This window comes from Geotrypetes seraphini, chromosome 3, assembly GCF_902459505.1.
Source record: "Geotrypetes seraphini chromosome 3, aGeoSer1.1, whole genome shotgun sequence".
NCBI classification, from domain to species: Eukaryota; Metazoa; Chordata; class Amphibia; order Gymnophiona; family Dermophiidae; genus Geotrypetes; species Geotrypetes seraphini.
Window position 1 is genome coordinate 403,712,651 of NC_047086.1, and position 18,805 is coordinate 403,731,455.

Consider the following 18,805-nt stretch of genomic DNA (forward strand, 5'->3'; position numbering starts at 1 on the left):
AAAGGGACTTGGGAGTTCTGATTGACAAGTCGATGAAGCCATCTTCACAATGTGATGCGGCAGCGAAAAGGGCGAACAGAATGCTAGGAATGGTTAAGAAGGGGATCACGAACAGATCGTGGAAGGTTATCATGCCGCTGTACCGGGCCATGGAGCACCCTCACCTGGAGTACTGCATCCAGCACTGGTCGCCGTACATGAAGAAGGACACAGTACAACTCGAAAGGGTCCAGAGAAGAGCGACTAAGATGGTTAAGGGTTTGGAGGAGCTGCCGTACAATGAAAGATTAGAGAAACTGGGCCTCTTCTCCCTCGAACAGAGGAGATTGAGAGGGGACATGATCAAAACATTCAAGGCACTGAAAGGGATAGACTTAGTAGATAAGGACAGGTTGTTCACCCTCTCCAAGGTAGAGAGAACGAGAGGGCACTCTCTAAAGTTGAAAGGGGATAGATTCTATACAAACATAAGGAAGTTCTTCTTCACTCAGAGAGTGGCAGAAAGCTGGAACGCTTTTCCAGAGGCTGTTATAGGGGAAAACATCCTCCAGGGATTCAAGACAAGGTTAGACAAGTTCCTGCTGAACCAGAACGTACTCAGGTAGGTCTAATCTCAGTTAGGGCGCTGGTCTTTGACCAGAAGGCTGCCTCGGAGAGGACTGCTGGGCAAGATGGACCACTGGTCTGACCCAGCAGCGGCAATTCTTATGTTCTTATGACTACTAGCATTTTCTGTTTAGTCTCTTCCACCCCCCTTCCCCTGCAGTCCTTCAACCTTCTAATGGATCACCAGCAGCACCAGTGATTGAAACACCCACTTCTGCTGTCTATTCTCAAAGTCTTCTCTCTGCTATGTCCCGCCTCCTTTGTTATAACTTCCTGTTCCGCAGAGGTAGGACACGGCAGAAAGGCTTAAGGAGTGGCCGCTAGTAGGTGTTTCAATCACTGAAGCTGCTGATAATCTGTTGGAAGGTTGGAGGACCTCTGGGAGGGGTGAGAGGAGAGAACAGAGCAAGATATCAGGGGTGGGGGTGGTGGAAAGATGCTCCATCTGGCGTAGAAATGTTAACAGGCCGGTTTTAAACCTGCCTGGACGGCTGCCAGAAGACCCTTAAAACTGACACCCATAAAAGCTGGTTTGTGCGTGTTTTTTTTGTGCTGCCTGACATCCCACCTCTCTCCCCCTCTTCCCCCATGCTGCAGCTTTTAATCTTCTTAGACTAGCAGCATCACTCAGCTTAAAAATGCTACCTTCGGGGCCCAGAAGCTTTCCCTCTGCTGTGCTAAAGCAAAGGAAAAGCTTCTGGGTCCCTAAAGGAAGCGTGCTTGAGCTGACTGAAGCTGCCGGTGTCCAAAGATTAAAAGCTTCAGGGAGGAGAAAGAAGAGGAGGTACCGGATCCTGTGGAAGGAGGAGGGTAGAGAAATGTTGCATCTGACTTGGGGGGGAGGGAGGGAGGGAGAGATAAGGGAGAAAGAGGCTAAATTGTGGAGAGGGAGAAGGAGATGCCAGATCATTGGGAAAGGGGCAGGAAAGGAGAGAAGAGAAATGGTAGAGCATGAGAGGGGGGGTGGGGGAGACAGATACCAGATCACAGGACGGGGGAGGAGAGAAGAGAAGGAGAGGAGAGACATACTAGACTATGGGGGAGGAAAGGAGAGGAGAGAGATGTCAAATTGCAGGGGGGAGGGATGTGGAGAGAGATGCCAGACTACAAGGAAGGGTATGGAGGGAGATACCAGAGTACTGGCAAATTACTAGGGACAAAGAAATTATTTATTGAAAGGCAGTACACTTCTCCCTCCGTATTCACTGTGATAAGGGATTAACAGAACCGCAAATACTGAAAAACTGTGAATAACTTTTTTATATGTTATTTGCTGTTTTCTATTAAAAACCATCGTGATTCAGAGGGCCATTTTTGTGGGTATAAAGACTATCTTACAATGTTGGTTGACTCCACAGACTCCTACTGTCTCTCACTGGTGGACCCAGATGATCCATCTGGTGAGATATGAACGCCAGGCTATTCCGGACCTGGACTCTAAGCAGGGTACTTTATTTCTTCGTTGTTGGATGCCTTTCTGTTCTACTTTGTCGCCCACAGCTAGAAATCGCTTATTATACTGATTTACTCACAAGCTTTGTTTGGTGGTGTGGCTGTTCCCGGGGAGGGCGTAGTTGGTGGGTGGGTAGGTGGGGCTTTGTATACTGTGTATTACTTTGTTTTGACTGTTTGTATATTGGTTGGTTTATTGAAAAATTTAATAAAATAGATTTAAACATAAAAACCATCATGAATATGGTGAAACCATAAATAACATGGTGGGAGACCTGGCCTGTTCCTGAAGAAAGTGCTGAATCAGCAATTTCTCTATGCAAGCTGATGCAATTTGGGGGGGAGGAGCCAGCAAGCAAAAAACCTTGAATAATCGAAACCGCGAATGCTGAAACCGCAAATACGGAGGGAGAAGTGTACTGTATATCTAATCCATGACCTTTTAACCCCTTCCCCTTTTAATGTTGTTATGAGAAGGCTAATTTGCCACGTATGTGTGGAATCAATTTTTTACAGCATTTTTTGTTTCATGTTACCTGGTGGAGAAAGAGAGAAATGACCCCCTAGAATCTGAATATCCTTTTTGCAGCACCCATTGCTGGGAGAGTTTTCATGGACACTGAACTGGAGGAGTGAGATTTCTACTGGGCTTCCCCTCTTTGGTTTCCCTAGTCATAGTAAAAGGAATTTGCTCCATGGTGGGGGTGCTCAAGCCCCCGCAGCACCCACAGAGCTGGCAACTAGAAACAGAAATGCATTTCCTCCTGCACTGTGCAAAATACAAAGAGATCAGAGATGCACATTTCCCAAAACTAAGAGAGAAAATCATAGACAGAGCAGGAAAGACTCAGCATGATTCTGGGGAAAAGAGGAAGTAGAAAAACATATTGTATCCTGCCACTGGGCCAGAAATGTGACTTGACCAGGGACTATATGGACCAAACTTAAAACCTGGAAATTCTTCTTGTTGCTGTCCTCCCTGTGCTTTGCAATTCTTTACTAAAAGGGTTGTATACTTTTGTGCAAACTGTCAAATCAATTAAAATTTCTGTATTTCAAAGAGGAGAGTGGGGAAGGGAAGAGAAGAAAAGGGTAGAAAGGAGGGAAGAAGAGAAGTGAGAAGACCGTGGAGAGAAGGAATAGCAGAAAGGGAGAAAAGAGGAGATCAAATAAAACAGAGAGAGACAGAGAGAAGGAGACAGACAGGAGCAGAAAGAGAATGAGATGAAAAGGAGGAGGAGGAAAAAGCAGAAAGAGAGAGAGAGAAGAGGAGACAGAATAAGGAACAGAGAGAAAGGAGATAGAAGGAGCAGAAAGAGAATGAAATGAAAAGAAAGAAAGAGTAGAAAGAGAGAAAGAGAAGGACACAATTATACTCTTCACAGGATGTATCAATTAAAATTAAAGACTGCTTATATTTGATAGAGGGTTGGATTTTGGTCCATACTCTGAAACTAAATAAAGCAAAAAACAATTTTCTGTTAATAGGTGTTTGATAACATCTGGAATGACAACATACTGGGGAATCCCAGTTTTAAATTTGAGTCTTCTACTGTATAAAGGTTTTAGGAGTCTGATATAGTTTGCCGACAGCAGAGTTGCAAATAAAAGAAGTCTTTTTTATCATTAAGAAAATTGAGGACAATTTTGATTTTGTAGCTATATCAGGTTTTCCACCAGTTGTGCAAAGTTTGGCGTCTGATTGACGGACAGATGCCAGAGGGTGGTGGTTAATGGAAGGAAAGGTGAGCAGTAGAGTCCCTCAAGGATCAGTGCTGGGCCCGATCCTGTTCAATATCTTTGTAAGCGACATTGCCGAAGGGTTAGAAGGAAAGGTTTGCCTTTTTGCAGATGATACCAAGGTTTGTAACAGAGTAGACACCGAGGAAGGAGTGGAAAACATGAAAAAGGATCTGCAAAAGTTAGAGGAATGGTCCAACATCTGGCAATTAAAATTCAATGCAAAGAAGTGCAGAGTAATGCATTTGGAGATTAGAAATCGGAAGGAGCCGTATGTGCTGGGAGGTGAGAGGCTGATATGCATGGACGGGGAGAGGGACCTTGGGGTGATAGTGTCCAAAGGTCTAAAGGCGAAAAAACAGTGTGACAAGGCAGTGGCTGCTGCCAGAAGGATGCTGGGCTGTATAAAGAGAGGTGTAGCCAGTAGAAGGAAGAAGGTGTTGATGCCCCTGTACAGGTCCTTGGTGAGGCCCCACTTGGAGTATTGTGTTCAGTTTTGGAGACCGTATCTGGCAAAGGACATAAGAAGACTTGAAGCGGTCCAGAGAAAGGCGTCAAAGATGGTAGGAGGTTTGCACCAAAAGATGCATGTGGAGAGACTGGAAGCCCTGAATATGTATACCCTAGAGGAAAGGAGAGACAGGGGAGATATGATTCAGACGTTCAAATACTTGAAAGGTATTAACGTAGAACAAAATCTTTTCCAGAGAAAGGAAAATGGTAAAACCAGAGGACATAATTTGAGGTTGAGGGGTGGGAGACTCAAGATCAATTTAAGGAAATACTGTAATTCTTCATGGAGAGGGACGTTGATGCCTGGAATGTGCTCTCGAGGGAGGCGGTGAAGAGAAAAACAGTGACAGAGTTCAAAAAAGCATGGGATGAACACAGAAGATTTCTAATCAGAAAATGAATGGTATATATTGAAGAACTAAGGCCAGTACTGGGCAGACTTGCATGGTCTGTGTCCCGTATATGGCTATTCAGTTGAGGATGGGCTGGGGAGGGCTTCGATGGTTTAGATGGTGAGCTTTGATGGAGACTCCAGTAGCACAATATCAGGGCAGAACTCTGGATTTCTGGCCCAGAGATATCTAAGAAAAAGGACCATTTAAATTAAATTATCAATTTATAGAGCGTGTACGGTTGGGCAGACTGGATGAATCACTCGAGTCTTTATCTGACGTCATTTACTATGTTACCATGTTTTCGATAACTGCAATGTTATTGACATTGGTCATCATAAATTTCTTTTGAAAAAGCTACAGAGGATCCAGAACACAGCTGCTCACCTGATTTATTGTGACCACAGATATGATAGAGCAACTCTATTGCTTAGAGATCTTGTATTGTCTCAACTAGATTACTGTAATGTTCTTTATGGAGGTTGGACAGTAAGAATACACAGAAAATGGCAGACCATTCAGAATGCTGCTGCTAGGCTGATATGATGATAAGGTGATGCCTTTATATCTCAGATTACACTGACGTCCTTTCAAAGCAAGGGGTATTTTTAAATTATGCACATTGGTTGTCTTGATCTTCCATGGAGAAATCCCGGATTATGTTAAGAACTACAGCTGGATTAGCAATCATCTGAGGATAAGATTTCCGAATCCTACAGGTATTAAATATAAAACAATACACACTATATCTTTTCCATATTTGCCAGCAAAATGGTGGAACTTTCTTCCAATAGATTTAGCGATTCATAAATATTTATGTAATGTGATGTAACCTTCATTGGTTACCCATAGAGGCATAAATCCAATTCAAACTGTGCAAAATAGTATTTCGGGTAATCCTTGGGAAGGCTCTGTCTTATGTGATACATTTAATACGTCTGCCTAAAGGAATTGGAATTCAAAACAATTAAGTATCCAATGCAGGTCTCCCTGAAAATTTTGGGTGTATTAATAGACAGATGCTGCACAATGCAGACTCAATTAAAAAAAACTACCCAAAAAGCATTCTTCACAATGCGCAATTTAAGAAAAATTAGAAAATTCTATGATAAAGACCAATACAGGATTATGGTTCAATCTCTTGTACTAGGACTAGTAGACTATTGTAACATTCTCGATCAAACGACTCCAGACTGTTCAGAATACTGCTCTTCGATTGATTTATTCTCTTGGAAGATTTGACCCTATAACTAACGCTTCTCTAGATTCACACTGGCTACCAATCCGAGGCAGAATTCATTTCAAGTTATACTGTATATACTCTTCAAAGTAATTTACGGTACGGCCCCTTCCTATCTTTGCAATCGCCTAAATCGTCTACTTCCAACCAGAACAAGGAGGTCACAGACCCTACTCTCCTACCCATCATTCAAAGACACCCTGCGAAAGAAATTTTATGATGGCCTCCTAGTGACACATGCAGCTAAAATTGATCCTCCAATCTCTAAATTGCTGATCACAACATCTAATATCAAAGCCTTCCGAAAAGAAATCAAAACCCATTTATTCACTAAGCATATTCAATCTACCTAAACTCTTCTCCTTCTATCTCCTCTTTATATTCCCAACTTTAGTCTACTACCTGGTTCAATTTTCTTAATTAATGTAACCAATTTCAATTTCTAAAATCTTTTACTAAACCATTTACTCAATCAATGTATGGAATTCAGTTTAGAATCTTTGTAATGTTACTAGATTTAATTTTTTAATGATACATAATTTATTATGTTTATTATGTTAAATCCTTCCCATATATCATATCTGAAAAAAAACTCCTATATAATATATTCTAAATTAATTTTCCTATGTACTGTTTCTCCTGCCTTCTTCTATTCTATGTTTCTAGCCTAATTAATCTATTTTTCTCAAGTACTTTAGCAAGATTGTGAGCCTTTGGGACAGTCAGGAAACTCTAAGTACCGTATTTTCACGCATATAACGCGCGCGTTATACGCGTTTTTACCTACCGCGCATACCCCTCGCGCGTTATATGCGTGAGCGCGGTATACCAAAGTTTTAAAACATAGTTCCCACCCCGCCTGACGCCCGATTCACCCCCCCAGCAGGACCGCTCGCACCCCCACCCCAAACGACCGCTCGCACGCGCTCCCATCCGCACCCGCATCCACGATCGGAGCAAGAGGGAGCCCAAGCCCTCTTGCCCGGCCGACTCCCCGACGTCCGATACATCCCCCCCCCCCCCGGCAGGACCACTCGCACCCCCACCCCGAACGACCGCTCGCACGCGCTCCCACCCACACCCGCATCCACGATCGGAGCAAGAGGGAGCCCAAGCCCTCTTGCCCGGCCGACTCCCCGACGTCCGATACATCCCCCCCCCCCGGCAGGACCACTCGCACCCCCACCCCGAACGACCGCCGACTTCCCGACAATATCGGGCCAGAAGGGAGCCCAAACCCTCCTGGCCACGGCGACCCCCTAACCCCACACCGCACTACATTACGGGCAGGAGGGATCCCAGGCCCTCCTGCCCTCGACGCAAACCCCCCTCCCCCCCAAGAACCTCCGACCGCCTCTCAGCCGACCCGCGATCCCCCTGGCGTCCCCCCCGACCCCCCCACCCCCCTTCCCCGTACCTTTGGTAGTTGGGCCAGAAGGGAGCCCAAACCCTCCTGGCCACGGCGACCCCCTAACCCCACCCCGCACTACATTACGGGCAGGAGGGATCCCAGGCCCTCCTGCCCTCGACGCAAACCCCCCTCCCCCCCAAGAACCTCCGACCGCCCCCCAGCCGACCCGCGATCCCCCTGGCGACCATGTGCCTCAGGCCGCGCCCCCAGGTGGGACCTAAGGCTCCAGGGCCTATTCTGATTGGCCCACGCGCCTTAGGCCCCACCAGTAGGCGGAGCTTTAGGATGGATGGGCCAATCCGGCCTCATTCCTTCGTTGGCTGCCTGCCGGACAGGCGGGTTTGGCTCCCGTCTGTCCGGCCAACTACTAAAGGTACGGGGAAGGGGGGTGGGGGGGTCGTGGGGGTCGCCAGGGGGATCGCGGGTCGGCTGGGGGGCGGTCGGAGGTTCTTGGGGGGGAGGGGGGTTTGCGTCGAGGGCAGGAGGGCCTGGGATCCCTCCTGCCCGTAATGTAGTGCGGGGTGGGGTTAGGGGGTCGCCGTGGCCAGGAGGATTTGGGCTCCCTCCTGGCCCGATATTGTTGGGGAGTCGGCGGTCCTTCGGGGGGGGGGGAGGGATGTATCGGACGTCGGGGGGGGGGCATCAGGCTTTCAGGATGGGGACAGACCTTCAAGGGGGGACAGTGCACGGAAGTCAGGGGGGGTGAACGGAGAGTCGGGACAGCGCACGGAAAGTCAGGGCGGGCGAAAGGAGCGTCGGGCAGCATGCGCGGTATACCCGTGAGCGCGGTATATCAAAGTTTTTGTGCAAATCATCGTGATTTCTGCGCGCTATATCCGTGTGCGCGTTTTATACGGGTGCGTGTTATTTGCGTGAAAATACGGTACTTTTTCTTCATTTTAATTAATCTTACTTAATTGCATCTCTTCTGTATCTACTGTAAACCACTATGAACCTCACGGTATAGCGATATACAAGAAATAAAATTATTATTATTAAAGGTAATAAGGTTAAAATGCTGTGAAGTACTATTCTATTGCGTTTTCCTAACGCTGTGTCTTTATTATAAGAGAGTATTTTCATCAAGCTTCTCTTGAGTGAAACTTTCCCCCTCTGCAGATTTATGCAGAATTATCGAACAATCAGAAAGGTTTATTCAGCATTTTTCTTTCAAAAGTCTTTGGATATCAGCTGGCGAGTCTATCGAGAAATTGATCTGATGAGTGCTGGGTAATGTTACTTATTATATTGTTTTGTTTCCCAAGGAAATTGTTCTGGTTCTCTTACTGGAAGCTACATAAAACTGTTTTGTGGTATTGTGGAATATAAAAGTCTATGAATGTAATGTAAAGAAAAAGAGAACAAAGAGCAGAAAGGGAGAGAGAAAAAGAGGAGACAGAGAAGAAAGAATAGAAAGATAGATAGAAGAAGAGGAGAGAAGAGACTGGAAGAGGAGGAGACAGAACAAAGAGTAGAAAGGGAGAGAGAAGAAGAGGAGCAGACAGAGAAGAAAGAGACTGGAAGAAGAGGAGGAGACTGAGAAGAAAGAGAATAAAAGGGGGCTGGAAGAAGAGGAGGAGACAACGAAAGAGTAGAAAGAGAAAAGAAAAGGAGACTGGAAGAGGAGGAGACAGAAGAAAGAGTAGAAAGGGAGAAAGAAGAAAAAGAGGCTGGAAGAAGAGCAGCAGAGAGAGAAGAAAAAGAAGACTGGAAGAAGAGGAGGAGACTGAGAAGAAAAAAAAAAACTGGAAGAAGAGGAGGAGACAAAGAAAGAGTAGAGAGAGAGAAAAGAAAGGAGATTGGAAGAAGAGGAGGAGATAGGAGAAGAAATAGCAGAAAGGGAAAGAGAAGGAGAGGAGACAGAGAAGAAAAAGAAGACTGGAAAAGAGGAGGAAACAAAGAAAGAGTAGAAAGAGAGAAAAGAAAAAGGAGACTGGAAGAAGAGGAGAAGATAGGAGAAGAAATAGCAGAAAAGGGAGAGGGGAGGAGAGAAAAAAGGATTTCTGGAAGTGATACCTCATAGACAGCAAAGCCAATTGTATGGAGATCACCCCCCGCCCTCCGCTCCCGCCGCCGATTCTTCTGCATGAGAGCCACGAGGCAAGAGCAGGCCAGTTCATTGTCATCAGGGTCATCGTCCTCTTCCAGGAGTGTGATCTTAAACTGTGGGTTAATCCAGAAGGTAGCTACAGAAAGGACCAAGAGAAAACAGACTGAAGGCAAGCACAGCTCTGACATCAGCACCGCAGATGTTGGCTTGGACAGAACCACAGACACACAAATACAGGGTAACAGAGATTATTAAGAAACACAAAATAGAGGAAGTCAAGTAACACTCACAGAGACACACAGAGGAGACAGAGGAACTCAGGTAACCTGACAGAGATCCCCACAAATACGAGGACCTAGGTTCATGCACACCTCCCAAACGCAGACACCACCATCTGTGCACAAAGAGACACACAGGAGACAGAGGAACGCAGGTAATCTCATAGACACACAAAGAGACACACAGAACATAGAGAAATTCAGATAACCTCACAGAGACACACAGAGGAGACAGAGGAACTCAGGTAACATGACAGATATACCCACAAATACAAGAACCTAGGTTCATGCACACCCCCCAAACGCAGACACCACCATTTGTGCACAAAGAGACACACAGGAGACAGAGGAACGCAGGTAACCTGACAGAGATCCCCACAAATACGAAGACCTAGGTTCATGCACACCCCCCAAATGCAGACACCACCATCTGTGCACAAAGAGACACACAGGAGACAGAGGAACGCAGGTAACCTGACAGAGATCCTCACAAATACGAGAACCTAGGTTCATGCACACCTCCCAAATGTAGACACCACCATCTGTGCACAAATAGACACACCGGAGACAGAGGAACGCAGGTACTCTCATAGAGACACACAAAGAGACACACAGAACATAGAGAAATTCAGATAACCTCACAGAGACACACAGAGGAGACAGAGGAACTCAGGTAACCTGACAGATATACCCACAAATACAAGAACCTAGGTTCATGCACACCCCCAAACGCAGACACCACCATCTGTGCACAAAGAGACACACCGGAGACAGAGGAACGCAGGTAATCTCATAGAGACACACAAAGAGACACACAGAACATAGAGAAATTCAGATAACCTCACAGAGACACACAGAGGAGACAGAGGAACTCAGGTAACCTGACAGATATACCCACAAATACAAGAACCTAGGTTCATGCACACCCCCAAACGCAGACACCACCATCTGTGCACAAAGAGACACACCGGAGACAGAGGAACGCAGGTAATCTCATAGACACACACAGAACATAGAGGAATTCAGATAACCTCACAGAGACACACAGAGGAGACAGAGGAACTCAGGTAACATGACAGATATACCCACAAATACAAGAACCTAGGTTCATGCACACCCCCCAAACGCAGACACCACCATTTGTGCACAAAGAGACACACAGGAGACAGAGGAACGCAGGTAACCTGACAGAGATCCCCACAAATACGAAGACCTAGGTTCATGCACACCCCCAAACGCAGACACCACCATCTGTGCACAAAGAGACACACAGGAGACAGAGGAACGCAGGTACCTGACAGAGATCCCCACAAATACGAGAACCTAGGTTCATGTACACCTCCCAAATGTAGACACCACCATCTGTGCACAAATAGACACACCGGAGACAGAGGAACGCAGGTACTCTCATAGAGACACACAAAGAGACACACAGAACATAGAGAAATTCAGATAACCTCACAGAGACACACAGAGGAGACAGAGGAACGCAGGTAACCTGACAGAGATCCCCACAAATACGAGAACCTAGGTTCATGCACACCTCCCAAATGTAGACACCACCATCTGTGCACAAATAGACACACCGGAGACAGAGGAACGCAGGTACTCTCATAGAGACACACAAAGAGACACACAGAACATAGAGAAATTCAGATAACCTCACAGAGACACACAGAGGAGACAGAGGAACTCAGGTAACCTGACAGATATACCCACAAATACAAGAACCTAGGTTCATGCACACCCCCCAAACGCAGACACCACCATTTGTGCACAAAGAGACACACAGGAGACAGAGGAACGCAGGTACCTGACAGAGATCCCCACAAATACGAGAACCTAGGTTCATGTACACCTCCCAAATGCAGACATCACCATCTGTGCACAAAGAGACACACCGGAGACAGAGGAACGCAGGTAATCTCATAGACACACACAGAACATAGAGGAATTCAGATAACCTCACAGAGACACACAGAGGAGACAGAGGAACTCAGGTAACCTGACAGATATACCCACAAATACAAGAACCTAGGTTCATGCACACACCCCAAACGCAGACACCACCATCTGTGCACAAAGAGACACACAGGAGACAGAGGAACGCAGGTACCTGACAGAGATCCCCACAAATACGAGAACCTAGGTTCATGTACACCTCCCAAATGCAGACATCACCATCTGTGCACAAAGAGACACACCGGAGACAGAGGAACGCAGGTAATCTCATAGACACACACAGAACATAGAGGAATTCAGATAACCTCACAGAGACACACAGAGGAGACAGAGGAACTCAGGTAACCTGACAGATATACCCACAAATACAAGAACCTAGGTTCATGCACACCCCCAAACGCAGACACCACCATCTGTGCACAAAGAGACACACCGGAGACAGAGGAACGCAGGTAATCTCATAGAGACACACAAAGAGACACACAGAACATAGAGAAATTCAGATAACCTCACAGAGACACACAGAGGAGACAGAGGAACTCAGGTAACCTGACAGATATACCCACAAATACAAGAACCTAGGTTCATGCACACCCCCAAACGCAGACACCACCATCTGTGCACAAAGAGACACACCGGAGACAGAGGAACGCAGGTAATCTCATAGACACACACAGAACATAGAGGAATTCAGATAACCTCACAGAGACACACAGAGGAGACAGAGGAACTCAGGTAACATGACAGATATACCCACAAATACAAGAACCTAGGTTCATGCACACCCCCCAAACGCAGACACCACCATTTGTGCACAAAGAGACACACAGGAGACAGAGGAACGCAGGTAACCTGACAGAGATCCCCACAAATACGAAGACCTAGGTTCATGCACACCCCCAAACGCAGACACCACCATCTGTGCACAAAGAGACACACAGGAGACAGAGGAACGCAGGTACCTGACAGAGATCCCCACAAATACGAGAACCTAGGTTCATGTACACCTCCCAAATGTAGACACCACCATCTGTGCACAAATAGACACACCGGAGACAGAGGAACGCAGGTAATCTCATAGAGACACACAAAGAGACACACAGAACATAGAGAAATTCAGATAACCTCACAGAGACACACAGAGGAGACAGAGGAACTCAGGTAACCTGACAGATATACCCACAAATACAAGAACCTAGGTTCATGCACACCCCCAAACGCAGACACCACCATCTGTGCACAAAGAGACACACAGGAGACAGAGGAACGCAGGTACCTGACAGAGATCCCCACAAATACGAGAACCTAGGTTCATGTACACCTCCCAAATGCAGACATCACCATCTGTGCACAAAGAGACACACCGGAGACAGAGGAACGCAGGTAATCTCATAGAGACACACAAAGAGACACACAGAACATAGAGAAATTCAGATAACCTCACAGAGACACACAGAGGAGACAGAGGAACTCAGGTAACCTGACAGATATACCCACAAATACGAGGACCTAGGTTCATGCACACACCCCAAACGCAGACACCACCATCTGTGCACAAAGAGACACACAGGAGACAGAGGAACGCAGGTAACCTGACAGAGATCCCCACAAATACGAGGACCTAGGTTCATGCACACCTCCCAAATGCAGACACCACCATCTGTGCACAAAGAGACACACCGGAGACAGAGGAACGCAGGTAATCTCATAGAGACACACAAAGAGACACACAGAACATAGAGAAATTCAGACAGAGGAACGCAGGTAACCTGACAGAGATCCCCACAAATACGAGGACCTAGATTCATGTGCACCTCCCAAATGCAGACACCACCATCTTTGTACAAAGAGACACACCGGAGACAGAGGAACGCAGGTAATCTCATAGAGACACACAGAACATAGAGAAATTCAGATAACCTCACAGAGACACACAGAGGAGACAGAGGAACGCAGGTAACCTGACAGATATACCCACAAATACAAGAACCTAGGTTCATGCACACCCCCCAAATGCAGACAGCACCATCTGTGCACAAAGAGACACACAGGAGACAGAGGAACGCAGGTAACCTGATAGAGATCCCCACAAATACGAGGATCTAGGTTCATGTACACCTCCCAAATGCAGACACCACCATCTGTGCACAAAGAGACACACCGGAGACAGAGGAACGCAGGTAATCTCATAGAGACACACAAAGAGACACACAGAACATAGAGAAATTCAGATAACCTCACAGAGACACACAGAGGAGACAGAGGAACTCAGGTAACCTGACAGATATACCCACAAATACAAGAACCTAGGTTCATGCACACCCCCAAACGCAGACACCACCATCTGTGCACAAAGAGACACACAGGAGACAGAGGAACGCAGGTACCTGACAGAGATCCCCACAAATACGAGAACCTAGGTTCATGTACACCTCCCAAATGCAGACATCACCATCTGTGCACAAAGAGACACACCGGAGACAGAGGAACGCAGGTAATCTCATAGACACACACAGAACATAGAGGAATTCAGATAACCTCACAGAGACACACAGAGGAGACAGAGGAACTCAGGTAACCTGACAGATATACCCACAAATACGAGGACCTAGGTTCATGCACACACCCCAAACGCAGACACCACCATCTGTGCACAAAGAGACACACAGGAGACAGAGGAACGCAGGTAACCTGACAGAGATCCCCACAAATACGAGGACCTAGGTTCATGCACACCTCCCAAATGCAGACACCACCATCTGTGCACAAAGAGACACACCGGAGACAGAGGAACGCAGGTAATCTCATAGAGACACACAAAGAGACACACAGAACATAGAGAAATTCAGACAGAGGAACGCAGGTAACCTGACAGAGATCCCCACAAATACGAGGACCTAGGTTCATGTACACCTCCCAAATGCAGACACCACCATCTGTGCACAAAGAGACACACCGGAGACAGAGGAACGCAGGTAATCTCATAGAGACACACAAAGAGACACACAGAACATAGAGAAATTCAGATAACCTCACAGAGACACACAGAGGAGACAGAGGAACTCAGGTAACATGACAGATATACCCACAAATACAAGAACCTAGGTTCATGCACACCCCCCAAACGCAGACACCACCATTTGTGCACAAAGAGACACACAGGAGACAGAGGAACGCAGGTAACCTGACAGAGATCCCCACAAATACGAAGACCTAGGTTCATGCACACCCCCAAACGCAGACACCACCATCTGTGCACAAAGAGACACACAGGAGACAGAGGAACGCAGGTAACCTGACAGAGATCCCCACAAATACGAGAACCTAGGTTCATGCACACCTCCCAAATGTAGACACCACCATCTGTGCACAAATAGACACACCGGAGACAGAGGAACGCAGGTACTCTCATAGAGACACACAAAGAGACACACAGAACATAGAGAAATTCAGATAACCTCACAGAGACACACAGAGGAGACAGAGGAACTCAGGTAACCTGACAGATATACCCACAAATACAAGAACCTAGGTTCATGCACACCCCCAAACGCAGACACCACCATCTGTGCACAAAGAGACACACAGGAGACAGAGGAACGCAGGTACCTGACAGAGATCCCCACAAATACGAGAACCTAGGTTCATGTACACCTCCCAAATGCAGACATCACCATCTGTGCACAAAGAGACACACCGGAGACAGAGGAACGCAGGTAATCTCATAGACACACACAGAACATAGAGGAATTCAGATAACCTCACAGAGACACACAGAGGAGACAGAGGAACTCAGGTAACCTGACAGATATACCCACAAATACAAGAACCTAGGTTCATGCACACCCCCAAACGCAGACACCACCATCTGTGCACAAATAGACACACCGGAGACAGAGGAACGCAGGTAATCTCATAGAGACACACAAAGAGACACACAGAACATAGAGAAATTCAGATAACCTCACAGAGACACACAGAGGAGACAGAGGAACTCAGGTAACCTGACAGATATACCCACAAATACAAGAACCTAGGTTCATGCACACCCCCAAACGCAGACACCACCATCTGTGCACAAAGAGACACACAGGAGACAGAGGAACGCAGGTACCTGACAGAGATCCCCACAAATACGAGAACCTAGGTTCATGTACACCTCCCAAATGCAGACATCACCATCTGTGCACAAAGAGACACACCGGAGACAGAGGAACGCAGGTAATCTCATAGAGACACACAAAGAGACACACAGAACATAGAGAAATTCAGATAACCTCACAGAGACACACAGAGGAGACAGAGGAACTCAGGTAACATGACAGATATACCCACAAATACGAGGACCTAGGTTCATGCACACACCCCAAACGCAGACATCACCATCTGTGCACAAAGAGACACACAGGAGACAGAGGAACGCAGGTACCTGACAGAGATCCCCACAAATACGAGAACCTAGGTTCATGTACACCTCCCAAATGCAGACACCACCATCTGTGCACAAAGAGACACACCGGAGACAGAGGAACGCAGGTAATCTCATAGACACACACAGAACATAGAAGAATTAAGATAACCTCACAGAGACACACAGAGGAGACAGAGGAACTCAGGTAACCTGACAGATATACCCACAAATACAAGAACCTAGGTTCATGCACACACCCCAAACGCAGACACCACCATCTGTGCACAAAGAGACACACAGGAGACAGAGGAACGCAGGTAATCTCATAGAGACACACAAAGAGACACACAGAACATAGAGAAATTCAGATAACCTCACAGAGACACACAGAGGAGACAGAGGAACTCAGGTAACCTGACAGATATACCCACAAATACAAGAACCTAGGTTCATGCACACCCCCAAACGCAGACACCACCATCTGTGCACAAATAGACACACCGGAGACAGAGGAACGCAGGTAATCTCATAGAGACACACAAAGAGACACACAGAACATAGAGAAATTCAGATAACCTCACAGAGACACACAGAGGAGACAGAGGAACTCAGGTAACCTGACAGATATACCCACAACTACAAGAACCTAGGTTCATGCACACCCCCAAACGCAGACACCACCATCTGTGCACAAAGAGACACACAGGAGACAGAGGAACGCAGGTACCTGACAGAGATCCCCACAAATACGAGAACCTAGGTTCATGTACACCTCCCAAATGCAGACATCACCATCTGTGCACAAAGAGACACACCGGAGACAGAGGAACGCAGGTAATCTCATAGAGACACACAAAGAGACACACAGAACATAGAGAAATTCAGATAACCTCACAGAGACACACAGAGGAGACAGAGGAACTCAGGTAACCTGACAGATATACCCACAAATACGAGGACCTAGGTTCATGCACACACCCCAAACGCAGACACCACCATCTGTGCACAAAGAGACACACAGGAGACAGAGGAACGCAGGTAACCTGACAGAGATCCCCACAAATACGAGGACCTAGGTTCATGCACACCCCCAAACGCAGACACCACCATCTGTGCACAAAGAGACACACAGGAGACAGAGGAACGCAGGTACCTGACAGAGATCCCCACAAATACGAGAACCTAGGTTCATGTACACCTCCCAAATGTAGACACCACCATCTGTGCACAAATAGACACACCGGAGACAGAGGAACGCAGGTAATCTCATAGAGACACACAAAGAGACACACAGAACATAGAGAAATTCAGATAACCTCACAGAGACACACAGAGGAGACAGAGGAACTCAGGTAACCTGACAGATATACCCACAAATACAAGAACCTAGGTTCATGCACACCCCCAAACGCAGACACCACCATCTGTGCACAAAGAGACACACAGGAGACAGAGGAACGCAGGTACCTGACAGAGATCCCCACAAATACGAGAACCTAGGTTCATGTACACCTCCCAAATGCAGACATCACCATCTGTGCACAAAGAGACACACCGGAGACAGAGGAACGCAGGTAATCTCATAGAGACACACAAAGAGACACACAGAACATAGAGAAATTCAGACAGAGGAACGCAGGTAACCTGACAGAGATCCCCACAAATACGAGGACCTAGATTCATGTGCACCTCCCAAATGCAGACACCACCATCTTTGTACAAAGAGACACACCGGAGACAGAGGAACGCAGGTAATCTCATAGAGACACACAGAACATAGAGAAATTCAGATAACCTCACAGAGACACACAGAGGAGACAGAGGAACGCAGGTAACCTGACAGATATACCCACAAATACAAGAACCTAGGTTCATGCACACCCCCCAAATGCAGACAGCACCATCTGTGCACAAAGAGACACACAGGAGACAGAGGAACGCAGGTAACCTGATAGAGATCCCCACAAATACGAGGATCTAGGTTCATGTACACCTCCCAAATGCAGACACCACCATCTGTGCACAAAGAGACACACCGGAGACAGAGGAACGCAGGTAATCTCATAGAGACACACAAAGAGACACACAGAACATAGAGAAATTCAGATAACCTCACAGAGACACACAGAGGAGACAGAGGAACTCAGGTAACCTGACAGATATACCCACAAATACAAGAACCTAGGTTCATGCACACCCCCAAACGCAGACACCACCATCTGTGCACAAAGAGACACACAGGAGACAGAGGAACGCAGGTACCTGACAGAGATCCCCACAAATACGAGAACCTAGGTTCATGTACACCTCCCAAATGCAGACATCACCATCTGTGCACAAAGAGACACACCGGAGACAGAGGAACGCAGGTAATCTCATAGACACACACAGAACATAGAGGAATTCAGATAACCTCACAGAGACACACAGAGGAGACAGAGGAACTCAGGTAACCTGACAGATATACCCACAAATACGAGGACCTAGGTTCATGCACACACCCCAAACGCAGACACCACCATCTGTGCACAAAGAGACACACAGGAGACAGAGGAACGCAGGTAACCTGACAGAGATCCCCACAAATACGAGGACCTAGGTTCATGCACACCTCCCAAATGCAGACACCACCATCTGTGCACAAAGAGACACACCGGAGACAGAGGAACGCAGGTAATCTCATAGAGACACACAAAGAGACACACAGAACATAGAGAAATTCAGACAGAGGAACGCAGGTAACCTGACAG

At 46.9% G+C, this 18,805-nt stretch overlaps 1 protein-coding gene across 5 annotated transcripts in view; it reads right to left on the minus strand.

Annotated features, from left to right (window-relative positions):
- The window catches only part of CAPN11 (calpain 11), a 148,724-nt gene that overhangs the window by 45,469 nt on the left and 84,450 nt on the right, over positions 1 to 18,805 (minus strand). For all 5 annotated transcript variants that reach the window (XR_004538739.1, XM_033936851.1, XM_033936852.1 and 2 more), the window contains one exon: positions 9,371 to 9,540. Coding sequence is in view for 4 of the 5 variants with exons in the window: in XM_033936851.1 (XP_033792742.1) it covers positions 9,371 to 9,540 (170 nt within the window). In the remaining variant the exon portion in view is untranslated. The remainder of the gene's footprint in view (positions 1 to 9,370; positions 9,541 to 18,805) is intronic.